At 31.8% G+C, this 18,952-nt stretch overlaps 1 protein-coding gene and 1 long non-coding RNA gene across 2 annotated transcripts; both read right to left on the reverse strand.

The window, feature by feature from the left end:
- Positions 1-2,900: 2,900 nt before the first annotated feature.
- On the reverse strand, positions 2,901-3,642 carry LOC123889901 (senescence associated gene 20-like). The gene has a single exon (XM_045939412.1). It carries the CDS (start codon positions 3,572-3,574, stop codon positions 3,119-3,121), a length of 456 nt encoding a protein of 151 aa, XP_045795368.1. The 5' UTR covers positions 3,575-3,642; the 3' UTR covers positions 2,901-3,118.
- Positions 3,643-13,618: 9,976 nt separating this feature from the next.
- On the reverse strand, positions 13,619-17,979 carry LOC123889892. Its single transcript, XR_006802666.1, has 4 exons — positions 17,693-17,979; positions 16,389-16,507; positions 16,153-16,209; positions 13,619-13,779 (listed from the first exon to the last, which is right to left on the reverse strand). It is a non-coding gene; the product is annotated as an uncharacterized LOC123889892 (long non-coding RNA).
- Between the last annotated feature and the right edge of the window lie 973 nt (positions 17,980-18,952).

Genomic DNA, 18,952 nt, shown 5'->3' on the forward strand with positions numbered 1-18,952 from the left:
GTAAGTAATATTATTTGGATTGTATAATATATATGTTTGTGTGATTTTTTAAAGTTAGTATTTTTTTTGTTATTATTAAAATATATTGTTGGTTAACATGTTTAATATGATTTTTTTTAAAGTTATTCTCGCCGGTTATATGTTTAATGTGATGTTTAAAAGCTATATTTTTAATTTTTGTTAACAAAATTATTAGATCGTGTAAAAAGAAAAATAGTTATTAATATTTAACTTAACCACATGCATGTAAAATGATAATTATGTTTTAATTTTTATTTAAAAAAAAGTGTTAAAAATAATAAATAATAATGTTTTATTAATTAATAAACAAAATACGAAAAAACAATATAATTTTCATTTAAATAAAAAAAACGTAATTTAAAATAAATAATTACTGTTTTATATATTAATGAAATAAATACATGTCATATATATAGTTAATGTACTTTTTAATTGAATTATTTTAAAGTCAAATAATAATTCTGTTTTAATTTTTGTTTAAGTGGAAAATATTACATTTTTTATAAAAAAAAACAATTATGTTTTATATATTAATAAACGAAATACTAACAATTTAATTTTTTATTTAAATAAAAAACGTTTTTTTTAAAAAATAATAATTTTGTTTTATATATTAAATAAAAAAAGTTTTTTTAAAATAAATATAAATAAAATTATTAAAAATATTAAATTTTATATTTAAATAAATTAAAATGTTTTTTTAAAGCAATTAATATTTAAAAAAAATGTTTTTTTAAAACAAAATAATTAATTATTAAATTTTATATTTAAATAAATTAAAATGTTTTTTTAAAGCAATTATTATTTAAAAAAACGGTTTTTTTAAAACAAAATAATTAATTAAAAACGTTTTTTTATAAAAAAATTTGAAAAGGCTGTAGTGGCGGTCCTAACCGTCGCTAAATGGTCAAAATCTGGAAAACTTTAGTGGCGGTCCTAGCCGCCAGTAGCTCTGACGCAACCTGCAAAAGAAACTGACCTTTCTGACACTAAACTTTGTGGCGGTCAAGGCCGCCAGTAACTTCCTTGGTCTTTGAATTGACCGTTGTTACTTAGTGGCGGTCTGGGCCGCCAGTAAGTCTCGTCAGCTACGTTTTCGACGACTTTGGCCGCCAGTAACGTTACCGTCGCCTTAATTACTGGCGCATCGTGGCCGCCAGTAAACCGCCACTAATTAAGCAGTTTCTGGCGGTTTTTCCTTGTTTCTGGCGGTTTTTGGCCGCCAATAAATGGCGTTTTTCTTGTAGTGTCCTGTCAAAGAACGAAATTCAGCAAACAATGACCATGTCTAAATCGAATTACTAATAATTTAAAAATCATGCTTTTAATGCAAATTTTTTATTTCTTGTCATTATCATGGCATCGCATTGGTAAAATTAAATAATGTCTTTGTCACTATTATTTTTTTAAAAAAATATCTTGGTATCCTTTTTCTCCAATCAAGTGTACTAGCATAAAGTCTTGTTAAGATATTATGCTTTCATTAATTAAAAGTTTAGTAAAAAAAAAAGAAATATTTTTCAGAATTCTAAACAAACACATAAAAAAAGCACTATGCCCATTACAAATTTGTGTTTATGTTTTATCTAAGTTGGTGGCAAAATTTGAAACAAAAAAAAAAAGAAAAAAGAATTCATTTGTCAACCATTCAAATTCCAAAGATAAATACATTTAATCTATCCATTTTATTTTAGGTAATAGGGACGTGTGAAGTGGTTAAGCTCAGTTGACATGAATATTACATTAAATGTAGGAGATGAAGTTCGAACCTCAGATATTCCGCTTATTTATTTCAAGTAAATTTTCTAACTACTAAACTACTTAAAAAAAAAATTCGACTGAATAAAATTGGACCATTTTTATATAAAGTAATCTAAGTAATCATCATTAAAAATAGTGATAATCGATTTGAATGTTCAAACATGGGAAACAATAAAACGTTTAATGATCTTGCAATTTCACTTTTCAAAGCATGTTTGAATAATTGACTTCGTCAACGATGTCGACACGTGGCAAATCTATATGTCAAGTTCTGCAAAAAGAGCTTCGAGCTTCACTTTTTTCTGTCTCACACAATCGCATTCAATTCAACCATACCAATAACTACAACAGAGCTGTGATTCTTAAAAAAAACCTCTCCACCTAAATTTATCCAACTTGAAGAAGAGAAAAAAACCAGTTTTGTCTAAATTTATCGATTCGACCGACTAAATTGATAAATTTCGGGTGATGTCGTCTTTAAGAAATACTCGCTTCAATTATTATTATAAATAAAAAATTACTCTTTAAATTTATTGAAAAATTAATTGAGTGGCCGATTAAAATAGCTCTCGAAATATTGGTTTTTATTTTGTTTTGTAGAGCCAGGCAATCTAACCAAAAGCCACAAGCAAGTAAAGCCATTGGTTTAATTTCTTTTATTGCTTTATGTACCCCAAGAAAAAAGAAAAGTGTTTTAATGTTCATCATTTTTATAGAAAATTGATTCTATTCAGATGCATTGTTCTTGACGGCCAACAAACACATATAGTTTTTTCCATCCCAAACCATACCGGTGTATTGGAGAAAACCATATTTTTTACTCGCCCGAAATGGTGCATCTGAACAAAATCGATTTTCTAGAAATGACATCTCTCAAAACAAATCTATATACTTTTAGTTTAGTAAGAAGGGACTATTTAAGACTGTTTATTGGAAAAGAGATTTAGAGATATACCTTCACTCTGTTTTAGACCAAAATAGATATATTCAGTAAGTGGGGTTGTATTATCCATTTTTCAAAAGTCATTCTACAAAAAGTGAAAGGCAAAATTGGAAAAATGATTAACAACAATAAAGTACACTAATATTCATATTACTCCTTTAAGCTTTTATCTATCTTCTTTCAAATCTTTCCTTAACCTTTTATTCATTCTTTTCCCTTCCAATTTGGTGATAATATAATTTTATACAATAATTAACCATATCCACCAAAAACTTACTAATAAGTTGAAAAATGATATTTAAATTAAACCACAAGACCAAATTCATGATACAACATTGTACAAAATACATTACATAACAACCAAATAAAACACAACAATGATATATGTTATGTCTAAATAGCCAACACAAGTCCAGGAAGCGAACGACGATAGAGATCGCGCGGCTGACTCCTCCACAATGTCATACTATCTTGCTTATGATCTTCCCACTTTAATGGCCTCAAATCTCTCACAACAAGCCATGTATTAAAATACTCTCTAAATTGTGTAATTAACCCATTTTTCAATGTCCAAACATGAACCCAATAAGCTTGTCCTTCCCAACCTTCAGTTATAACACAATCACCAATTGAAGTAACACTTCTTGGCTCAAATTTGAACCCTTTTTTGTGATCAGTTTCACCAGTTAACACTTTCATCATGTGTTGACATTTTGGTGGACCATGGAACCAATACTCAAGATCACTTGCTAGCAATTTTGCTACCATTTCCATTGTTCCATGGCCCAAAAGTGCTTTGTAGAGAATTTCAACTATGGACTTGTTTTGCAATTCAACCATAGAGTCCATTTTTTTTTTTATGGAACTTTTTTTTCTAGAGAGAATGGTACTTGTTGAGTTACCACTGATTTTGAATTGCATGAAAGGTGATTATTTATAGGGATGGATGAGAGGTGGATGTTAATTAATGTTTGGTGTTATTGATTTGTTATGGAAATTAAGCATAGACGGTTGAGATTTATTGATTTAGGAGGTGAGGGATTGGATGGTAATGTTTAAAACGACAAAATGTGTCACACCAAAATATGCATATATTAAATCATAACATATGGTACTAAGTGAGAATTCATTTATGAGGAGAAAACGATGCCAAATTGTAGACGTATGTCCATTTTAGTGCCAAAAGCCAATTTTCTTGTATTACAATTTGGGTTAAGCATAATTATTCTATTATAAAACCGGTTTATTAAATGAAAACAGTTTAAATAGAGCATATTTTTAGTTCATATCTTATTTAATATGCACCTCTTAATATATATTCTTTTGTGTTTAAGATGAAACAAAAATAGTCATTTTGGTTGGAAGGAAAAGAAAGTGAGAAAAGAAAGGAAAATGCGGAAATTAAAGAATAAATGTTGTGTCCCCTAAAGTTATGAATATTGTTTTTAAGATAATTGATTTTGCCATTCAAAAAGGAATAGCAGCGCAGCTTGTTACTCGTTTACCTTTCATTCATATGCAGTTACCTTATATTTATTATAATAGTAATCTGAAGTCCTGATTCTTTATCAGAATAAATTTGGACTAAGATTAAGTTTAAGTTCATTCATCGATTTCCGTGATTTTCTTCCTTCCCACTTTTCTTCCTTCCAACCAAATGGACGAAGTGTGACTAAGAGGGAAACTCTCATCAGTTGGGCCAAAAATTTGTTTTCTTTCTTCTTGATTAATTATTATTTTTCTCTTAAAACTTTGAGTTGAACACAACTTCTTAGAATTGAGAGTTGGGTATAACTCATCATTCCAAAATTGGCTTGTAAGGTGATAATTGCTCTCACTTATAAACACATATTCAGGTCATCTCGCAACCAATGCGAGACTTCTTAACATTCCCTCGCGTCCAGCGCCTAGAAGACGACTCAACAGAATGTGGAGGAGGCTCTGATACCATCTTAAAATTGAGAGTTAATTGGGCCTAACTCATCCTTATAAAACCGGCTTGTATGGTGAGGATTGCCCACACTTATAAACACATATTCAAGTCATCTCGCAACCGATATGAGAATTCTCAACATAACTCAACCCTACAAAATCAGTTTAATTTGTAAGGTGAAGATTGTCGCCACATATAAACATATATTCAAGCTATCTCTTAGCCAACTTGAAACTCTTAACACACCCTCATGTCTAATACTGTTGAGTTTGGTGTGTGAATATAAATATTGGGTGATCCGATAGCAAAAAATTGATAGCATGTGATTGAGTGACTCGATAACGGATAACCCAACATACCTTAGATAAATTTTAATATCATCTTAAAATTTAAATTGTACTGGATCCATGACTTACAATTTTTTTTTCTTTCTTTTTTTCTCATTTTATAAAATTAGTTTGTAAGATGAAATCTGGCGAGGTGGTATCTATAGAATGACGACTAACAAACACTTGAGATCTTTGGTATGTAGTTGGAGGACCCTTTTCTTTGAATCTTTAGGTATAATCTAAAAGTGCTATGAAGTTGAATTGATGTTTTTGGAATGTAGGAGGATCCTCCATTTTTTCAGCATAGGCAACTACCTCTAAAAAGCATATGCAAGTTGAGTTAAGGACAAAGTAATTTGCCCTTTTCAAAAGGTTAAATGGAGTATTATTCATCATAAGTAACCAAAAAGTAAAATCTATAAATACAAAAAAAAAATTAATGTGACATCAGGGGATTCATTTATGCTTAGTTTACATTAATTTGAGCTTAGATCATCTATGGTAGATTATATATCAAACCACAATAGGACCATCCGATTCTGTATATCTAATTCTCTATTAAGAGTATTGAGAACAAAAATATTAAGAAGTGAAAATAGAAAATATTTTAATGTCTTATTTTTTACGGTTAAATTAATTTCATTTGATGAAACAAATATTATTACAATAGACCCAAAAGACTTTGTTACTACAATTAATATTTTTTTTTAATAATAAAACTAATTTTATTAATTATATGGAATCAAGTGAAAAGACTTTGCTACTCCAAATTAGCCATTAACGTACAATATTTTGTTTTCTCTTAATTCAAGTGACTCTAGTATTTTCCCAATGACTCAAAAGATCAATATAATTCAACAATATGTTTTTCAGTTTTGTTATCTTAGTAGCTCAAAAGAGGCAATTTTTAATAAACTAGAGTTAAAGGATGTTGAACGAGTTTTAAGTATGAGGTATTGAGGTCGACGTCGTGAGTTTGATTTTGAAAACTATAATAGAATTATTGATTTCTAACATTTTCCTATATAACGAAAAAAATATAAACAAAATAATGACCAAAATTCGTAATTATTAAGCCTTATAAACGACAAGTGAAGTAAATATATTCATATGGATTGTCTACTATGATATGATCATAGAGACATAGACTTTTCTAGTGCTAAAATTTGCTTTCATGTAAGTTTGGTTCAAGAGGGGACAGCTAGATGATTATTTATATTTGACTCAAAATAATAATACAAATGAGTTAGACATCCCACTATTACCCAAAATCTTAAGAAATTAAGTTTATGACAACTTTATCATGAGGAACTTTCTATACAAGGAGCCGATCAAACCCTCGTCGAACCATCGAGTTTGATACCACAGTTGGGCCACGAGCGGGTAGCTAAGAACAACAACACAAGTGAGTTTGACACCACACTTTAACCCAAAACTTTAAGGCATTAGATTTGTGAGTCATCTTATTTATAAAATGTTCAACCTCTATTTTTCTAAACAATGTGGAACTTAATCAGCCTCACACGTGACACAACAAGTGTCACTTCCTTATAACAATGATATATGTTGGCTGTTTCACTAATTTTTCATCTCTATTCTTGTGTGTCATGACATTTTCATTATGTCTAAAATAATTAAACCATCATTATATGTATGTTGATTAATATTTTATAGATCGAGGAACCACCATTTCGGTCATTGAAAATGTAACTTGCTGTCACATTGAGTGTATCGAAATGGAAATTCATCCCTAGTATCTTATTTTATAGTAGCTAGTTTTTTTGAACAAAATTGACCAACAAATAATATATTTGAGGGCTAAATTGACTACTTAAAAATTGATTGTACCTGGACCAGAAAAGGCCTCACCGGTGGTTCTCCTCTTACGTTTTGGTAAACGGGAGGGGAGTTGTGTACCTGCAGGTGCTCCGACGCTCAACGGTAAAAGCGTGAATCAAAGGTTTTCAGAGTAAGATAAATGTAACTGACTCCTCTCTGTGAGAGGAGTATATATAGCCTCCAGTGTTGAGCCAAGACAATTGATTTCATGTTTAATGTTATCAATGATTGTCGGAAAATGGCCGGAGAGCCATGATGAATAGTTAATGCTCATCATTCTGATGGTCGGCCGTTATAATATGGTTGGATATTGTGACCGTTGACCTGAGTTGGATCTTCATGAGCTGCTCTGCAATTGGAGCTTGTGCGGCGGTCCAAGGGAAGAGTCTCCTCAACGTTTGGGCTTCCGGCCCAATCAAGAACAAAAACATATTCAAGACCAGAATGACTAATAAAAACAACATTTGTGGATTTGTTTACAATTTTAATACATTCAAGGATTAATGTGACAACGAGTTACACATTCGAAGACCAAAATAACTGTTTGCCCTATTTTATATTATGACTAATCTAAAAACGGCATACAACCGAATTTATGATAAGCCGAAATCTAGATAGTTGAATACACGCTCAATCGAGCAAAGTACAACTAAAGTATGAATGAAACTTTCCCAATTGATAGGATGTTAAGATAGTTGTAAATAAGCTTCGGTAATACTCTATTTGACAAAGAATTTGTTCCTTTTTATAAAATTCTTTTGCAATTATCAATGACATTGATTATTTATTTCCAAAATTACCCTTATTTACTTTACATATTTTTTTGAATAGCATTTAATTCTTTTTTGTAAAGTGGGTACTCTATTAATTATAGGAAAATCATTCTTAAGGGTAAATATGGAAAATTAATATAATTTGTCAACCAATTTAATACTAAAACCAACTTTCTTAAAACACGTGTTTTGTCAAACTAACTCTTATAAATAAGGACGGATGGAGTATAAACTTTCGTAAGTAAATAATTTAGCGTCAAACGTGTCTAGTTTCTAAATGGTAAAAGAACGAGTGGTTTAACGTTAAAAACAACACAAAACATGTGAAGCCACACACACATATTTTGCGTAATGACACTTAGATCGGGGTCTTTGTTACACACGATCATAACAAATACTAGGATTTAGTGTCTGTTTCATCTGCAAAATATAAATACGGGACAAAACAATACCGGGCAGTATAATTAAAAAAAATAAAAAAAATGATGAAAAATAAGATAGTTTAATGACTAAAATTTCACCGAATATATAAGTGGATTACTTGAAGTTGTACACGAATCTGTATATATATAATATGATGTCTTTATCAATTGAGTTAAATTTACTATATTCGTAAACCTTTTTAGTATCTTGATTTTATCAATTATTTCACGATTTGTGATAATATTAAAACAAAACTGTACATCAAAATTCTTATTATTTCCCAAAAGTATATGTTTGCATATTGCATATTGATTCCAAGACCGGCAAAAAGCAACCATAATAACACCGTCATTCCACGAATATGGCGAAGAGTTTATTCCACCACAAAATTCCAAGATCCAACTGAATGGAACAAAGTTAATAGATTATTGCTAATTTGATTTTATACCAATGTTTCTTTCCCTTTGTCTTTGTACCTATAATTTTTTTTTTATACTTCTTTGGACCTATATTACATATATAGAACGGTAATGATGTCTTCATTGTTAATTATGGTAAGAATTTTTTACTTTTTATTTTTAAATTTAAAGCAAATTTATATAATTAATAGTTAAAATTATAGCCATCAAGTGGACCGGCCCGGTCAGGCCCACCTTGGTCCGGTGGGCTAGCAACTATAAAGGGTTTTAATGGGTTGGCTCGTTTGCTTATGAGCTGCTAAACTAAGTCTGACTCGATTGGTAATTGGCTATGTGGTCCGACGAGCCGAGCTAACTAATTTCTATATTATTATTTTTATTTTAAAAAGAGATGTAATGAACAATAAAACTACATATTATATTAGTTATTATCCATCAAATAAGTGAGTGTCATGATTTCATAATAGATAAATATTACAAAAACACATTAATGCAAAAGTATAATGTATTTGTGGATGATAAAACACAAAATTCAACCTTGGAGAATAAATAAAATTTAGCCTTACATCACAAACTAAGTTTATGGACATAATGCTATTTATATGATGATTTGGTATATTTTGCCTTTATAATTAAGTTTATATTTTGAAATATTGAATTTTTTATAGTATTATACTAGTATATATGTCATGTACATAATAATTTTAATATTATTTTAATTTTTGGTAAACTCGTACGATTTTACGATCCGAGTTTACGTGTCGAGTTTATCGAGGCAAAACGAGTTGAGGTAAAAACTCGATTCTGACAACCTTGATAATAAGGGTAAAAGATGAAGAAAAAATGAAAAGCTAGAAGCTAAAGCTCAGAAGCTACTTGAAATAGCTTCTGAAAAAGAAGCTATAAGTCAGTAAAATAAGCTAAAAGCTCTTTCTGAAAAGACTGTTATCAAACAGGTCTTTTAGCTTATAAGCCATAAGACAAAAGCTAAAAGCTAGCTTTTTTGGCTTGCCAAACAGATCCATAATTATTTTTTTTGAACGGCAAATATATTATTAATAAAAAATCAGGTCTCTGCACAAGATGAACAAAAACCGGTAAAAGAGGGACTACAAAACAAATATGTCGTATATAAGCGGAACACCAAGTAAAAGAGGGGATACAACACAAAGACGCCATATATAAAAAGTTCACTTCTAATTTCATTCTTAGAAAGACACTCCTAAGCTTTCAGACCACCATAGAAAACATCAACTACCTGACCCATAAAGTCGCTACTACATACTAACTCCCAATCTCGAATCAAAAGTGATCAGGCATCTGAATCCATAAAACGGCTTCGTGAGGCAAAGTTTATAAGACAACAGTAGAATGAGAACCTAGGCAGATAAGTCTCAGCTCCCAAGCCAACTCCAAACAATCAACACCAACGCAGTAGAGGTCAACCAAATACACAAGAAACCTGCAAACCTCAACAGACTTTGACACCAACAGAGACTCAAAAAGAATCCTGCAAATCTCAACAGACTTGGACACCAACAGTGACTCAAAAAGAATCCTGAAAACCACTCACACACGATATCAACCACACACCGGCAGCATCAGATCCAAACGCCACCACATCGGCAGCCAATGCATATCAATTGATCTTTGAATTATTCTTTCAATCATGGAAAGATCAATGAATAAATTTATTGTGAGTTAATCTACAACAAAGAGATGTAACAAACTCTTAGATATCATCACTATCCACACAACTCATGCAAAGGAAAATGACCCCATTTGCATTTACTGCAACTCCTAACTTACGATATATGTGGTAACATAATTTGGGCCGTCATTAAACTTTAGCTTAATTTTATCCCATTTAGTTTCTTCAATCATTTTAGTAGGACCAGTTAAGGTAGTTGATCCATCAAGGTCAATATTATAACTATGAAGATGGCATTACCTTATCCAGCAAATTCATAATCTTTGACCATTCAACTCAAATTAGATCTTATATTAATCAGAATCTTCTTGGTGCATTTTGCATTTTTAGCAATTAATTATACTTGCATGGATGAATTGTGTTCTATTGATATGGTTTGGTTTGATATTCATGATTGAAAACGAATTTTAAATTAGATTAAAGAAAACATCAACTTTGTCTTTAGTTGAAGAAATTTAAATCTCTTAACTTTTTATTTTTTATTATTTTAATAAATATATTTCTCTTTTGCTTAAAAAAAAATCACTTCACTTTCGTAGTGAAAAATTATTTTAGCTAGAAGATTTACTAGATTAGTACTTTTCTCACTTACTTTTTATATATTTGGTTGAAGAAAAGTTGTCTCATTAAAACTAATCCTCGCCGCGGCAAGTGAAATTTTATGTTCAATCGATATCCTCACCTTTCAATTCTCTCATAAAGACTTTGACCGCATGCAGTAGAAATAAATGAGTGATCGAGATTCCACTTAAAAATATTATACACAAGAAGATTCGTTCCCAATCATCAATAATTTTATGCGAACACTTGTTTATCAAAGAAAATTATTTGATATTCATATTTTCCAAAGCAATAATTTCAAGTATATTACAAAACAAAGGTCAAATAAAACTAGTGGTGATCCCAAATTGTAACCTATATAGGGTCCATTAATTAAATCCCTCAAATAATGTATGCCATGATTGGAAGAGGAACCCTTCCCTACTTTCGAATGATCTTCCTTTTGGACCATGACAATCTTACATATATATATCTCTAATATTTCTTTTGATATAAAATAAAAATGTACATAATGTGACAACAATTCTTGATTCTATGCATAGATACATGCAACCTAACTATATTAATTAAAAGCAACAGTTGGATCCAACCATGGAAACCCCTCGTGTGCATGGAGTTTGGACATTCTCCTAATCAATTATCAACCAAAGTGACTACTCATATAGCCCCCACATACAATAAAATTCAATTGACACAACAACAAACTTTTCATGGATGAGAATTGAGAACCAATCCACTCTATCGTCTTTAGCAACCAATTTATGTGGTGAATTTGTTTTGATATCCTATCAATTTTCTTACGCGTTCTTGTTCAAAAAATAAAAATTCTCATGCGTCATGTAAAATTACCAAAACACTCTTGTTTGTTTACTTAAGCAACAAAAGTGTAAAATCTTGAAAATTTCATGTTAGGGTTTTTTTTTTTTTCACAAATTTCTCATTTTTATAACGCCAGCTATTTAAGTAGCGAACCTGTAAAATCTTAAAAAGTTCATATTAGGAAGTGTTTTTTCTCACTTTTATAACATCCGCTCTTTAAGTAACGAAAAGGTAAAAATAAAAATAAGAAAGGCACACAAGAAGTACATAAGATATCAAAAGAAGCTCTGGTTTATAGGACTATATGTGATCTCATCTTACTATATAGGCATTAATTGAGGCCCATGATATTTGCTTCCTAGCCCCACTATTGGGCCATTAATAATCCTTAGTTAACTCACTGTTGAGACGACTTAGTTAATTAGGAGAAGAATCGCTTTCAATCCAGAGAATCATGATTGTACAAGAAATTGATGCATGCCATGCCACACTTTATTGATAACAAATTCTTGGTATGCAGCATAGCTCAATTTTCATTTCGTGTCACGCATTAAACAATGTTAATTTAACAAATTTCGTAGCATAAACTAAAGATTACTTAATTAATTAATATGGATATAGATACATCATTTTGATTATTTCTTTAAAAGTTTTTCATAGGTTTGCCTAGGTTTAAAAGAAGTTACCAGACAGGTGATAGACATGTTAGAAGGTATATTAATTTTTTTTCTTCTTTGAATAGTAGTCTCACTCTCCATGAAAAGTAGTTGATTTCCGTTAAGGCTGAAGCATAAGGTAATTATCACTAATACCTTCACTATTATAACTAAACACATCAGTTGTATTTCTGTTTCTATATTGCAAAATTTCGATTTCTATAAACTGAAATTTTCAAAAATTTAAATATTTTTATGCAGAAATTCAATTCAAATCAATTCAATTCATTCAATTAAAGAGAGAAGAAAGAGAGGGATTGAATCAAACGTTGGATCTTGTCATGGATGATTTGAAAAATCCGGTGAGCCAAGTACTAAATCACAACGTTGATATCAGTGTTTCTAATCACATCGTCGTTTTCTCAATCAAGTTCTACGATGTTTCTGTTATCATAGAGCGGTCATTCTAGTCTCTGTTTTGGTTATTTTCCGGCACAACCACTTCTGTCGCTGTCGAAACTGTTTTTGATCCCGATGGTGTGGTCGTCAAGCCTCTTTCGGTTATGAAGGTTCTCGATGATTATGGAGAAATTCTTCGCCGTGAACCTCAATCTCACAACAACGGCGAAACAAATTGTGTAATCATAGTTTTACCATGTGGATAATAGGATGCCAAAAGGTGACTAATATCAAAAAATTCTCTTTAAGCTTCTCAACATGCTTTAAGAATTTGGAGGGTTTTAAAGTAGGGTTTGGCTAACATGGAAGACTTCATCAAGTCTTCCATGGTGCACAAGCTGCCCATATTATTATAACGAATACGAATTTTACAAAATCGACCGTTGGATTAAAAGTTTATATCGTATAGATCATTTATAATTTTTTTAAAAAAAATTGAAAATCGTTTGATATGTTATTGAGACCAATCAAGATTAACGGTATACAATAAAAACTCATAAACCGTCACTACAACAAAACTGCTCTGGAGCGTCGGCCAAAATTAGACGCTAAATGACAAAAAACGGACGCTACAAGGTATTTAGCGTCTGCTTAGCGTCCAGGTCGTGGCGGACACTTAAACGCCTGAAGCTAGACAGTTGCGTCCAGTAGACGCTATTTGGCGTCCGTCTGAGGAGATGCTATGTTGAAGCTACAATCACAGGTATACGGCAGACGCTAGTAGCTTTGGCGTTTGTATGACGCTATGGGTATGGTTTGGTTCTATTAATTGTTGCCAATAGAGTCCGTTTGGCGGACGCTATTTCTAGCGTCTGCTTTATTTTGAAGCTATTTATTAGCCAATAGAGTCGGCTTGGCAGACGCTATTTTATTTTATTTAACAAAAAAATATATTTTTAATTAAACTCTCTCCCAACCACACATACAAAGTGACAAACACAATATCTCAACCAACAAACAAACTAAACTTATTTGGTGTAAATTTTTAGAATCTCAAGAGATTGGCAACCATTATGTTATACAACAATAACACTAAGAAAAACAAATCAAATATATGTCTAACAAATTGAAAGTAAAGTCTACACCAAAAAAACCTATTTGGTGAAGATCCTTCCAAATCTTCAGTGACAACCTGAAAATTTATACACAAGAAAGATTGGTGAAGATCCCAATAAGATATAAAACACTAAATGAATTGAAATTCCGGCACGCAGTGGACACAATGCTACAGATGATGCTACAGCATGTGGTGTAGCATCACAAACGCTGAATAAAATAAAGCGATAAATAGCAGAATAATAAATAACACAGATCGTTTGTTAACCCAGTTCAGTGCAACGTCACCTACTCTGGGAGATACCAATCCAGGAATGAATCCACTATAATAGCTCTAGTTCAAAGCCCTCGACCAACACCCGGTACTTGACTTATCACCTAGACACTACCCGTGCAATCCTATCTAAGAACCTCTTAGATAATGAGACCCCGTCCCAAATTCCCTCTAACAACACGTACCATGTTGCTGTCAATAATAACGATCAAGATGGAGACACTCTCCTAGAAACTAGACCACACTCTTGCTTAAAAGCTTATGAGTGAATCACACACACTAACTCCGTGCTTCAAAGCTTAGGAGTAGCTTACATTTAACAATAAAACACAGTCCTAAACTTGCATCAAATTGACACAAGAAAGGCTGACAAAAGACACAAACTCTAAACCTTAAAAACTCACACTTTGTAAAAAACACGGTTTAGAATACATGAGTTGTAAAGGCTTGAGGCTTCACATATTTATAGTCTTCAATTGTCTTGATGTCCAAGTTAGGTCTTCAGACTTGTACAGCTGTGAGAATTGCGGCCAACCCTAGATTATTTCCAGAAATATAATTCATGTTGTACCAAACAAAAAAAACGCAAAAATATAATATAATTATATTTTTGTTTTAAATAACTTTCCTTTGACCGACTTCAATAAAGCTTGCTGAGCAAGGCTCGTTTTGCCCAGGCGCACGTGCTAGAATATATAATTGAAGCAAATCTTGACTCAGATTTGAAATAAAAATTCTGCACGAAAACAGAGTATCAGGATGCTGTACGATGATGCTACAGCATCGCGATCCAGCATCTGGCTGGTTGGCTTTTGCAAAATTTTAGCCAATCTCAAAAACCCAACATGAATAACTCAAATCGTTAGCTCATATTGCACCAAATTAGTGGCTAAATTAATCATGAGGCAATTCAAAGAGTAAGGACCAATTAGATACAATTGAGAAGCTTAGGGATAAAACTAAACAAATGCAAATCAGATTTTGAAGTATTTTTGTCATAGAGATAGATAATTATATGCACATACATATATGTGTAATTAGCTAAAGATAAGGCAACTGATAAGCACATCAAAAGTCGTCCAAATTCAAAGAAAATTAAATGTGTGAATATGTAGATGAAGAACTAATCACTCACAAGTTGAGTGGGATAAAAAATTGCAAAATTTATGCCAATAACTAATACAAGACATTAAATCCAATAGCACACATCCCACAAAATCTTAAGGTCATAAACTTTTTGAGAGAAAGGCTCACATAGAGTGGAGAAGCAAACGACGACAACAAGTATGCATTTTGGAACAAGTTAAAATCATGTGTATATAACAAAATGCCAATTAGACTCAAGCAATCAGGACTTTTATTTGCTCAATGTGAGGGAAGAAAGAACCAATTAAAAACATAGTAGATTCAAGAAATGCCACAAATACTAATAGACTTTAGCAATTTCTATAAGCAACAAGCATGTACTTTCTCCAACATGTTAGAGATGAAAAGAAACAGCCACAATGTACATATATTTATGGATCACCCACATCGTAAGCATGCTATTTTATACACGTTCATTCCAAGCATGATATAGAGATGTAAAACATGATTTAAAAATACAAAGCACGAGAGATCACAACTATCAGACAATCAACCAAAGCGTCACACAACACAATTTAATCCTAATTTTCACACTTGTTGCAATGAATAGAATAGAGTACTGATGCAGAAATCTATTTAATCCTCAAAGGAAATTAATCCTAAACAACCGACTTGGAACTGTTACTTTTTAAAAAAAAAAATTGTTTTTTTCTGCTGCTCTAAAAAACCATTTTTTTGCTGCTATACAAACATTCGAAATACTCCAAAATCATACACAACTCATAATTCAAAACAAATTACTTGAGTCTCTTGGAATGACTAACAGAAATAAAGATAGAACCTCCACTATCATTCATACATTACAATCCATAACTAATAAGAAAATCATGTAATTGCAAGTCATTGAGGCACAATAATGAACATAGGTGAAATGACAACAGTAAATTCTCTTAGATTCAAGCTTCAACTATGATGGAACCAAAGAGCAATATAGAAACTAAAACTGAAATGAAAGCATATCAAGATCAATAACTAAAAAACCTTTGTCCCCATCATCAGTGAATGAGGACATACTAATACAACACTTACTTCTAACCACTCTTGAGCTCCTGCCTGCTCCCATGCTGACAAACCACCCTTTCTACTCTGCAATAATTAAAAAACAAATCCAATTATCCTGAAACAAACAAGGTTCAATTACCTCAACCTCAAGCACATCAAGGTCTACCAAAAAAGCAAAACCATGTTCCTTGAACTCTTACCTTCTAACATTAAGCTTAGATAATAGACAGTTAGAAAAAGAGGGAAGATTTACTAATACTGACCTTCCGATAACCCCTTCATAAAAAACAAAGAATCATCCTTGCTATTTTAAATTGTCCCTTTCCGAGCAGCTCTAGTAGCCATTTGTAACACTGTCACTTTCCGAGTAGCTCTTTTTAGACTAGAGAAATCAAGAAACACATTTCCATTAAGAAAAAATAAGTTGAAGAATCACATAAGAACTTATATGATAAATGCTTAAGCTACAAGGCTTGAAACAAGGCAGTTTTCTTGTAGTGTACATTTCATTGAAATTGAAAAACATGGTTATAGTGAGCAGCTTGAAACAAAACATGGTTACAGTGAGCAGCTTGAAGTTAGAATCGATTATAATCACTATTAGAAACCACTCCATCATATATCACTAATAGGAATATATCACTATTTTTATCACTAATTGAAAAACATAACTTTCCATAAATTTTTGGTTTGGTCTTATTATCAATTTAACAATACATAAGCTGTATATTCTTGGCTCTTGAGTAATTAGATACAGTTTTTGTTCTAATGCAAAAAAAACTAGTTTTTATCAATCAAATAGGAAATCAATCAAAAAAATCAGTAGTCTAATCATCACATCTATTCGTATATGGATTTTGCATTGCATGTCTATATATATGCATCAAATCTGACTATTCAACCATTGTTGTTAGTTGAGTAGCGGTAGTAGTTTTTAAGTCAGTTCAGAAACAATTTACAAGTTGAAAACTAGTTCAGAACCAAAACTAAACTAACCATTTTTGTGTTTAAAACAGTTTGGTTCAAAAGTTTTAAAACCGATGCAGAGAACCAAAGAATCAGTTCAGTTTGGTGAACAGTAAAACCGATTCAATTTGGTTCGGTTACAGTTACGCAAATTGGGTGCTACTTCACAATTTTAGGTCTTAAAGCAATTTTACATGTTTTAGGTGTTGAACAACTCAATAACAGTTCAGAACTCATTTGGGTGGAACCATTGCGGGATTGCAAAATCCAAGTGTATTACAAGTAAAAATGTAAACCTTGGATATTTTAGGTGTTAGAAAAACTCAGCCCTACTTCAGAAGCTATATAACATTTTTTACACACAACTTTATATAGGCACAACTTCAATCACTTGGAAACCCAAACAACATCATCCCGTGAGAATCCCTTTTGGCTAGTGAATCCCTAAAACATCTCAAAAATCAATTTTAGGTCTTAAAGAATCCCTTTTGTCTAGTGAATCCAACCATGCACAAACTCAAAATTAAAAGAACAAGAGATTAAGGAACAAACTATAAAGAACATGAAGTGCAGAAATTTGTGAAGGGATGAAGTTACTTACTTGGAATCGTGAAAACGACGGCAACGGAGAGGAGAGATGCGCGACAAGAGATTGAAGAGAGTTGCGAGCTTCTTCGACGGAAACGAGAGATTGAAGGAGAGATTGAACGAGAGATTGAAGTGGGAGCTTGAGTTGCGAGCTTGACGAGAGACAACAGAGGATTAGGAACGGCGGAGTTTGAGCTTCTTCTCGTTCTCAGTTTCCATTATTGTGTTCTGTCTTGGATTTTTTATTTTTTTTTACTTCATATATTTAGGATTAGGAAAGAAAATATAATTAACTGATAATATTTGTGAAATAAAAGTGGGAAACTGAAATAAAAGTGTGAAACTGAAAATTTGTAAAAAAAATTTGCGCTTATCAAAAAGTTTTTTTTTATTTAATTTAATTATCATTAGAGTCCGCCTCAGCAGACTCAATGACCTAATAAAAAAAAATTAGTTATTTATTTTTTCTTAGAGTCTCCATAGCGTTTTCAAAAGCAGACGCTAACTTTAAATATTAAATTAAAAAAATAAAAATACAGTATCGTCTGTCAAGTAGACTCAACTGAGACGCTAGTAGTGTCCGTGTCGTGGCGGACGCTAAAAAATTTGAAGCTAAAACTCATTTTTCTTGTAGTGCGTTAATTTTGATGGGTCTCAATAACATATCAAACGATTTTCAATCCAACAATCGATTTTATAAAATTCGTATTCGTTATAATAATATGAGCAACTTGTGCACCATGGAAGATTTGATAAAGTCTTCCATGTTAGAATTGGCCTTTAAAGTATATTGGGGGGCCTAAAGAGATTTTTCCTTGACGAGGGGGCCTAAAAAGAATAAAAAGTTAATCAGCTACTTGACCAAACCACATATAACGGGAAACGTGGTCCTTATATCGCGTGAGAAGACTCCTATCAAACGGTTCTCCATCTCAATAATCTTGTATCGGCGGCTGTTGTAGCACCTGCTGCATAGACTACTCATCAGCCTCCTGCATAGGCTGCTCCACTGCCTGACACTGAACGAAGTCTTCACGTCCATACGGTCGTACAATCCTACCATCTCGTCCTCTAATGTGTGACTCTACAAAAAAACACGCAAAATCGAAATACTTTGAATGTTGCTCCATAACAACATTCAAACCAGAATATATTTAATTGTTAAGAAGTCTCACATCGATTTTTAGATGGCCTGAATATATGTTATTCCCTCCGTACCACAATATATGTCACTTTGAAGAAAAAATTTGTACCAAATTATATGTCGTTTTAC

Source organism: Trifolium pratense, linkage group LG6 (genome assembly GCF_020283565.1).
Source record: "Trifolium pratense cultivar HEN17-A07 linkage group LG6, ARS_RC_1.1, whole genome shotgun sequence".
Lineage (NCBI taxonomy): Eukaryota > Viridiplantae > Streptophyta > Magnoliopsida > Fabales > Fabaceae > Trifolium > Trifolium pratense.

Excerpts from the sequence above, each read along its gene's own strand:
- LOC123889901 (XM_045939412.1), bottom strand. The coding sequence starts at position 3,574 with ATGGACTCTATGGTTGAATTGCAAAACAAGTCCATAGTTGAAATTCTC.